Source organism: Vanacampus margaritifer, chromosome 2 (genome assembly GCF_051991255.1).
Source record: "Vanacampus margaritifer isolate UIUO_Vmar chromosome 2, RoL_Vmar_1.0, whole genome shotgun sequence".
Lineage (NCBI taxonomy): Eukaryota > Metazoa > Chordata > Actinopteri > Syngnathiformes > Syngnathidae > Vanacampus > Vanacampus margaritifer.
This window is the reverse complement of record NC_135433.1, coordinates 4,142,063-4,152,226: the sequence shown is the minus strand read 5'-3', so window position 1 is coordinate 4,152,226 and position 10,164 is coordinate 4,142,063. Positions and strand designations below refer to the sequence as shown.

At 37.7% G+C, this 10,164-nt stretch overlaps 1 protein-coding gene across 5 annotated transcripts in view; it reads right to left on the bottom strand.

Moving 5' to 3' along the window:
* Window positions 1–4,125: 4,125 nt before the first annotated feature.
* Window positions 4,126–10,164, bottom strand: part of tnr (tenascin R (restrictin, janusin)) — a 238,953-nt gene continuing 232,914 nt past the window's right edge. For all 5 annotated transcript variants that reach the window (XM_077555881.1, XM_077555885.1, XM_077555883.1 and 2 more), the window contains one exon: window positions 4,126–9,876. In XM_077555881.1, the coding sequence (XP_077412007.1) occupies window positions 9,745–9,876 (132 nt within the window). In that variant the 3' untranslated portion in view covers window positions 4,126–9,744. The remainder of the gene's footprint in view (window positions 9,877–10,164) is intronic.

Genomic DNA, 10,164 nt, shown 5'->3' with positions numbered 1-10,164 from the left:
AATATGCCTTCAGCAAAAAAAAAAAAAAAAAGATTAGTTTAAGTGAAGTCAATAAAAAAAATTGGAATGCAATTAAGATGGATAAAATACAAAATAAAAATAAAACATACAAAATAAAATAAAATACAAAAACAATTGGAAACATTTGAAAAACTTAAAAAATGAATTCCAATTGCTCATTTTTCTTCTACTGAAGAGGTAATTTAATCAGACCCAATAGATGAGCTGATATTTTACTGCAGAACATCTGCCAGATGGCAGAAAGGGTTTCGCATTGTGACATTAGCACCAATAAAGTGAAGAAGTACAGTGCCAATGTCTTAATATGTGTCATGTGAGCTGAGTGAATAAACAGTATTTAGCCTCCAAGCGCACTTAGTTTATCGTGTTCCCACTTCAATAAATGGCGCAATGTTTTCAAAGAAATCAGAGCTGGAAATTCTTACCTCACTCAGCTGACGTGTGCCACTCGCCTCCCATCATCTCCATGCAACATTGGACACGCCATCAAACGTCAGCTAATAAACAGCGACGTGCTTCCCAGTGAAGTGAACATGTTTACAACGCCAACTCAAAGCGAGGCTGACTGTGGTCTACTGTATGCGTGTTCCGCCTTCTTCATACCTCATCTTCACATGCCTGGAAGGCCCTGTTAACTCGCCACCTTCACTCACATGTGAAGGGAGATTCAAAGTCTCGACACCGCCTTGGATCGGCCTCGGCCCCTTCGCCCACGTCGTCCTGAGTGCCAGAAAGCACAGTTGACACACAGGCCCTCTTCTCCGCATACATCTGTTAAATATTCAAACAGAACTGCTGCTCTATCTGCGGGATTTTTTTTTGTTTGTTTGCATTCTTACACTTCTTGCCCTTGGTGATGATGGGGGGTTACTTACCACTGCAACACATAAACACAGATTAATAAAGTTTTCTTCAAACTCTCTCTAAAATGCCTAACCTAGCTAGGCAGGCAGTTAGCTAGGAAAGATAGGCTAGCTAGCCTGATATGGAAAAGATAGTACCCTTAAAATTAGGTAGGCAGGCAGCTAGCTAGCTAAAAATCAAAAGATAGTACCCTTATAATTAGCTAGGCAGGCAGCTAGCTAGCTAAAAATCAAAAGATAGTATTCCTATATTTACATTTGAAAAGCCTAGCTAGCTAGCTAGCCTGATATGGAAAGATAATACCCTTAAATTTAGCTAATCAGGCAGCTAGCTAGCTAAAAACAAAAGATAGTATTCCTATATTTACATTTGAAAATCTGCATTTTAAAAGTACTGTGCCATTTTTTTTTAAAAATTCATTAAATAAATAAAAAATTGTGTGTGTAGTGTGCACAAACATGGTAACATAGATTGCTATTATGTGATGGCAGAGGTGACCTCTTGAAGCAAGTATCCTAGAGAACGCAAAGATGATTACATTTGGAAGTTTTGTTAAAATTTAAAATCAGTAAAAAACAATCAAACAGAATGGCAACAGCAAGGTTTGCAATTCAGAGATAAAAGAGACACGATGACAAACTGCAACTTCATTAACTACTCTATAAGACAGGTAACTTACGTTTCCTTAACAGTTTAGCTTAGCTGGTCAACCATCAACTAAGGTTCATGTTGGTTATACAGACAAGAGAATAAAGTAATATTTATTACCTGAAATAATGACTTTTTTGACCTGCTTGATTTTTGCCAATGTCATGAAAAGACTTATGCTGCATTCGAGGAAAGCGGGAAGCCGGACTTTTCCAACTTCATACCAGGAAGTGAGCGTGGCCACGCCCCTTTGAACTCAGACATCCGAGTTGAAAATTTGGGGGAAAAAAGAACCCCCGACTTCAATGACCAGCTTCAATCTGACATCACTCGAAAATGGCGAGCCCCAAGGGGAGACAGACCGGGAATCGCAAAACATAATTGACAAGATTTTAAACAGATTGCATTTATTCATATATATATGTACTGTATTGTCACTTTAATTTAGTTGTTTGAAATAGGTTCACGTAACATAATCTGATTTAAAATGACCGTGTTGACCAAAACAACAAACAATATATTGGAATCAGCCATCTTTGTTTTTTTACATTTGCCTCGAACACTTTGAGGTCGTAAACGGGCCAATCCGAGTGGGATAAATCCGAATTCCCACCTTCCTCAAATGCAGCATTATTTTGGATTCGTGTGACTTAATCCCACCTATGCTATGTGCTATTGTAAACAGTAAGCTGATGTCGTCACAGGTGAACGATGCAATGGTTAACCCTCCTATTATTGTATGTATTCAAGTCATTAAGGTAAAATTTTCGAAATATTAAAAATAATGAATAATAAAAAGAGCTAAATTACCTCATGTCACTTTACCGATGGAGCAGGTCTAGAACCACAAACCTCACACATTGAGAAACTGAAAGAACCAACTGGGGCAAGGAAAACTCCCTCCTAGGAAAAAAAACTTCAAACAGATGCCTGAAATGATTCAATTGGAATTAATTGTTTTTTTTACGTTTCATAAATGATTAAATGTTGTTGTATTGTACTTAAAGTTAGGTACAACTGAACTACACAGATCAAATGTACTATACTGCATTAAAAAAAAAAGTTACTCTAACATTATGCATAGTTTAACATTAAAAAAGTGATTCTTTTGTGTGCCACTAGAGGGAGCCCATGTACCGAACTTGGAATCAATGTGTAAAACAGGATTTATATTCACAATAACAACTCATTTCGAGACAGACCAAGGAGGTGAGACTTAAAGTAAAATATGTTGGGTTGGACATTTAATGAAGTGGGAGTGATGAATCATGTTTTTAGGAGGGAGGATTAGAGAAAAAGTCACAGTGTGAGTGTGTGCGTATGAATCTTTCGCTTCTGCTTTGGCTTGACTGCTCTGACCTTTTACAGTAAAAGCTTTAAACGACACGCAAGCCGATTAGTAACCGGCTTGTTTCTGCTGACCTGACACTCGCATGCATAATTGGCGAATCATTTGAATACACGGTGATTAAAGTGTGAAAAAGTGCTGAATCCAGAGTTTGGCTGTTATTTCATAATCATGAAACACTGAGTCGCAACATGCAGGAAATTGCTTTAACAGGAAGCTGCACAGAAAAAAAAGAAGAAGTTTTGTTATGGTTTGATGGAACTAAGGTGAAACTTTTTTTTGTTTTTGTTCATAATTTGAAAATGTATGCTTAACAAAAACAGCAAATTGAAGTGAAGGTTATGGCAGCATCATGCTTTGGAGATTTTGTTCTTTGAAACTAACACGACAGTAATAAAAAAAAAAACCAAATACCAGGAAAAGTCATTTTGGGGTTAATCAAAGGCAATGTAAAATTGTGGCAGGTGCCTGCTGACACCAAGTTTGAATGTGATTGGCTAATCCTCAACACAGCCACATTAACTCTTTGACTGCCAGACGTTTTCAGAAAAGAGATGCCGTGGGTGCCAGCCGATTTTAAGCATTTTGACTGATCTTTCAAGGTCCACAGAAAAGTATGTGTTTGGACTATGGAAACACACATACTACCAAATGAAAGATTGGACTCTCATCTTTCATCAGAAAAAAAAGTTTGTTTCTACCTTATTCCATTTTTCAGTAATCAACAATAGAAAATGGTTAGTTTCACCTCTGTTTTGAAACAAACGTCTTTTAACGTCTTTGGCACTCCTCCATAGGATTTTACTAAACGTTATTTAACGTTTTTGGCAGTCAAAGAATTAAGGGTGTGATCTTAGTTGTTTATTTTTATTTTCATATCATAAAAATAATATTAATAATTGAATAATACTTGTAATAAATCACATTCATGGTGGAAAAAGTCTAGAAACGATTTATTATCATTCAACTTTTTTTTTGTTTTAGATCACACCAACTCTGCATTTGAAAACGGTGTGTAGACTTCTTTTTTTTATACCCCCAGCATATGTTTTAAGTGCTCCATTCACAAACATCCTCAAGGCCACTTTGAGCAACTTCCTGACCTATTCACATATCAAGAGCACTTTTCCAAAATCCACATTTTGAGAACCCCCCCCCCCCCACACACACACACACACAAATGCTGAGATTGTCAAAATCATCTTTGCACTTCATTATTTTATCAGTAAAAACAACACATGAAGTTGACTATTTGAATATTTTATTAATATGTAGAAAATGTATTAAAAAAGGAACAATATAGTACACGTTTATGTCAAACTAGAGCTAAATCTTGACAGCAATATCCAAGGGTATCCAACAACAAATCCCAAGTTTTCAGCATGTATCACATCATCTTTTTTTTTTTCTCTCGACAGGGCAACGGTACATTTTGCCAAAATTTTACATTTACAGGGCGACGTTTCAAAACTGCGTAATGTACAATGTTACACTTAGTACAAAAGTTCACCTGCAAAAATAAACCATGAACGTTGATGACAAAGAGATGAGGACATTTTCTTATGAACCACTTGTATAGTCGCCTGAAAGGAAATTAAGCTGCAGTGGTTCTCTTGTCATTGCAAAAAAAAAAAGAAAGTGTGTTGTGTTTAGGCATGGGCTAATATTAGATTCTGACAGTATGTTGACCGTAATTTTTTTTTTTATTGCGGTATCACTGTATTACAATTACATATATAGATTTTTTTTCTCATTCACAGCCAATGACGGCTATAGATGTCAATAATTCATTTGAACTATTTCTATTAGTTTAAAAAAAAAAAATCTCCAATTTTGTTAACAAGTGTATGAAAACCTAGAATTTTTTTATTGTACATTTACAACAGATATAACATTTGTGATTAATCGTGAATGACTATTAGAGTCATGTGATTAATTACAATTAAAAATGTTAATCGTCTGACGCCCCAAATTTTTAATTATTTTCATTTTTTTTAATTAGGGGCATCAGGCGATTAAAATGTTTAATTTTAATCAATCACATGACTTCACTAGTTAACTATCGATTAATCACAAATTTGATATCTCTTCTAAATAAACAATATTTTTTTTCTAGGTTTTCATACTTCAGTTAAAAAAAGTGGGGAAAAAAAAGTGAAACTAATGGAAATTTTTGACGTCTATAGCCGTCAATGGAAATAGGTCAAATGAATTTTTGACGTCTATAGCCGTCAATGGAAGTGAATGAGTTAATATTTAGGTAAATAAAAACATAATTTTTACAAATGTATTTTCAAACATAATATTGACTATGTACCGTGCTAAGTTTAAATAAATAAACGCTAACATCCTTTTTCTGTTTTAATTCTTCTTAGTTGGTCAAAGTGTGAGCTATTTTTAGAACAAACCCGTGAGCTACTCATGTCCTTGGGGCTAACTAGTACCCACTGACACCATTGTATTGTGTTTTTTCAGGACATTTGACACCATCACAAAAAGTCATCCATGTTTGCACAATGTCTCTTTCGTCTTGCTCCCTCCTTCCACCTCCTCTGAGGTAAAAAACAAAAAACGAACTCCAGGCAATTCACTTCAAAGAAGCAGCCCGTTTACTGAACCCTGCAAGCAGCCAATCACATTGTGCCCTTCTTAGACGTCCCCTTAAGGTACCAGCGTTCACAGTTATTGAAAGCTTGATTTTTTAAAACTACGGTAAACCGTCAAATCGGTAATCGGCCCATGCCAAGTTGTGTTTGGTTGAATTAAAATAAACAACCACCTTTGTATTAGCAGCTAGAAACTTCAAGGGAAATTTCTGGAATATTCATTTGTTACTTTAATGTTTGTTGAAATCAAATTGCTGCATCAAAGTTTTTAGACATACACAAATTGGTAGATTACACGTCCATCATAAATTCTATTAAAAAACAATTCAAATTGTGGTGAACTCCATAGTTATGTTAATGTTCGTGTTGTCATTTCAAACTGGAAATGTTAAAGGGAAAGTCAACACAAATTTTTTTTGGGGGGTAATAATATGTTCTATGCATCCTTACTAGTCTATGGTATTCTGGTTAATATTGCGTGCGTGGAATATGAGTTAAGCAGCAAAATCCAGCCGTTTTTATCCATCTCAGGGGGCGGCCATTTTGCCCACTTGCTGTCGAGTGAAATGACATCACAGTTGCTCAGGTAACAACCAATCACAGCTAAGCTTCAGAAAACAGAGCTGTGATTGGTCGTTTCCTGAGCCCTGAGCTCCTGTGATGTCATCTTCAGTCAACAGCAAGTGAGCAAAATGGCCGCCCCCTGAGATGGATCAAAACGGCTGGATTTTGCTTCATAACTCATATTCAACAAATGTAATTAACCAGAATGTCATGTTTAGACTAGTGATGTCATATATAACATATTATTGTCAAGTTTAACGTTGACTTCCACTTTAACATTAGTTTTAATGAGTCAAATGAAAAAGACAATTTTAAAACAATGTTTCTTTTTCCCGCTACAGTCTTTACTTTTTGTACCAAATCCAAAATCATTTGAAAAGTGAAATGAACTGACGTAACGTTCAAAGAAAAAACATTCAACGTTCCCTTTGTTCCCAAAGACGTCCGGAGACAAACTGGCTCTAATTGGTTAATGCAATAAGAACACACAAAGATTACATTAGCTACACGACGGGAGACGACGCACGGAACGGAACCCTGGGAAATGTCACCATGTCAGATTAACAACACTTAAGACTTGAACCCAGACGGCCAAACGTGTCCTAATGAAGACGCGTGTGACTGCAGTTTAGTGGACATGCGGTGTTGTCAGTACGATTGGGGGAAAAAAAAGAGAAGGTTTTTGGTCTGCTTCTAAAAAGAGGAGAGCATCAAAAGACGAGATGTCTTCACGTCTACACGAGGACACGAGATGAATAGGTTGCGTTCAGTCAGCGCTGAAGGAGGATTTTTTCCCTTTTTTTTTTTCCAGGCCAGAAAAGACGCGTTTGTGTTGACAGTATGAGGTCAGGTTGCAGATTTAAAGGGGGCATATTATGCAAAAAGTGACTGTTTAATTGCCAGGATAAAAATAGTTACCACACATCAAATGTGAAATTAAACTACGGGTAAGTCAATCTTTTGCCAGCTGCCTAGTTTTGAACATGTGTCTACATATTTGCACCGCGAAGCTCTTTTCATGTCGTATTTAGCAGCCGAGCTTTTTTTCCCGTTGCTGCTCATGTTCACCTCCTCCTTCGTAACTCATTCACTCGCAGTCATTTTCACTGAAGCAACCCCCTTCGCTCCCGGCGGGTTTACTGGATTTTGATCCAGTGATTTTTTTTGGATTTTGCAAGGCCCACAGAATATTGTGAACCTACTAAAATAAAGATTAGAGTGTTTCATCAGGTAAAAAAAAGTATATTTCTATCTGTTTCCAGTTTGCATCAATTAGCATTAAAATATAGCCGAGTTCCATCATTATTGACAAATCTGTTTAGAACTGTGGGGAAAATAGCTTTTTTTTTCAACATGGCCCTGGTTGATCTGTTGTGCTCTGCAGCCAAAACATATGTTTGCTATAAAAACATGGAACCTACTAAAAAGAAAGATTCGATTTTTTTCTTTCATCAGGAAATAAAGTACATTTGTATCTGTTTCCGTTTTGCAGCAATTAGCGTTAGAATATAGCTAAGTTTCATCGTTATTCACATTCCTGGTGAAAACTAAAAAGAGCTTGTTGCAACATGGCCCTGGCTGATCTCTTTTACTCTGCTGCCACCTGCTGGACGTTTTTTTGTTGTTGTAATAACTACCATTGGTTTAAGCCACCTCTTCATGGCTGAAGCTGCATCAAAATATTTTGTATGATCTTGCAAAAAAAAATAACATTAAAACGTGTAATCACGTTTTTGGGAGTGAAGGACAAAGTATTAAAAAACGTGTTTACTTTAAAGTCAGGTCAGGCAACAATGAAGGATTCATCTTATCGAGGCGCCGTCTAACCAGCAGCAAAAACTCCTTTTTTTACTTCCTGGTAGGCTGCTATGTCAGCGCTTCCAAATATGGGCACGCTGGCAACCAGTCATTTTGCATTGCAGAGCAAGCGCAGTGTGAAAAGGGCTCCAGGCTACATTTTGCATTGTGTTCCCAGTGGCCATGACAGCTCCATCTGGGAAACATTTTTTGAGGAGAACTACACATAAAAAAAACCTGTACTTTATTTATGTAGCACTTTTCCACTTTTCCCTCAAAGCGCTTCAGATTCGACTACTCATGACGCAGCATTAGGAGCAACTGGGGGTACTTTGACGATGCCATGGGATCGAACTCACAACCTATGGATTGGGAGGCCGCTGAGCCACGCCGCCCACAACTACTTATACAAAAGTGAAATGCTGCATATTATGCCCCTTTTAATTGTTTTAAAGAAATCGTGCAAACCGTCCGAGCAGTGGACCCCAAAACCGTCTGACTGCCATCGTTTGATGCTCGTCTTTTTGACAATTTTACATCTCGTCTTACGGTTCGCATCTTTGGTATTCAAACCATCACTACAACAAGATACAACACTCACGTACTCGGCTTGAAACTAAACTAAAAAGCAACAAAAAAAAGAAATTAAGTCAATTCAATAAAGACAAAGAAAAAAAAATCAATATATTGTTAATGGACACAATTATTGTATAATGTAGTGGACGAATCAGACATGATTTGTGAATCGGAACTTGAATGTTCCTGTCTTTTACACAGAGATTCCTCATTACAGCCGCGTTGGAGATTTGACACGGACTGCAGCTCGTTCGGAGAAGGTCAAATGAACCCAACCCTATCCAGGTGGAGTCATTCTGGCACAACTTTGTCCCGCCATTTTGTTTCCATGCCATTCTGTGTAAAAGAGGCCCGTGTTGTCCGGTTCACACGAATCTAATCATGTAAAGGCATCAAATCAAATGCGATGGACCTTTGCCACGATATCAGTTATAAAAATATATTTATATATCTTACAGTTACGACCTTTTATAGTTGCTGTTAAAAGTGTTATCGTTAATGGTTTAAAATAGCACATCCTCGTTATTGTTTTTGTCGGCTTTAGTTTTTTACAGAAAACAGAAGAAATGTCATTCAAAGAGTTGAATAAATTACATACAGTGTCTTTATCTCCTGGGAGGACGGACAGCGGGGAAAGACGGCTCGACGTGGATGCCAGGCGGAGACCGATGGAGATCAGACGATGTTTTGCTTTCATGCTTGCTGCCGTTAGCAGATGGACAAACACTCGTTGCATTCATTTCACAAAAAAGGCATGGATTTTGCTCAACTCATTCATTCCCAGCCATTTTCACGGAAGCAACCTCCTTCGCTCCCGGCTGTTTTACTGGATTTTGACTGATTTTGCAAGGCCACCAGAATCTTCTTCTTCTTAATAAGCCACCTCTTCATGCCAGAAGCTCTTGCATAAAAAAACATAAAAAATGTATAAATACGTTTTTGGGAGTGAAGGACAAAATATTAAAAAAACGTATTTACACGTTTTTGGGTTTGAATGAGTTAAGGAAAGTGCCTCATTGCCACAGCAGCCTTGTCAATACATTAATCATTCGTTCTTTCCATATTCAATCGGCCATCCAAATGTAAAAAGAAGAAATTTTTGTTTTACAAAAAATGAAGACAAAAAAAAAAGACCAGATTTTTCACATTCCCGTTAAAAAATAATCAGTCACAGTTTCACTTTTTAACTTTCAACTTCCAATCCAAAATGTAACGCACGATACACAAATTCTCGTCAATGAGACGCGCGCCATCAAAACAGTCGTCCGAACGCAATCCGTCTCCGCCTCTCAGTCGGGGGAGGGGCGCTCACACGGCCGCTTATACTGGCACCTCTACGGGCGCCGACCGCCTCCTCTTGCTGCTGATGCTGCGGAAGTTGAACGGCCTCATCTTCATCTCCACGAAGGGAATGGAGAACTCGTGCCCCTTCCAGTGGTACCAGTTAATTCCCTGCAAGAGCAAGACGACGTCGTTTTAGAAAAAGACACGCCTATCCAATATCCTATCCAATGATGCTTAAGCTATAAGGTCAGGATTAACCTGCCGTCGTCGTCGGGCAACATGGCCGCACGTTATGACCGATTTTCAACTATTATTGGTTGCTATGTGGATTTTTATAAATCATTTGTGAAATGACATTAGAAGCAAGAGCTCCGGGTTATTTTCAGGCACGTTTTCCAAGACGCGCACACTACGAGTCGGATAAAAACACGTTAGCTAATTGTCTACTAATCACTG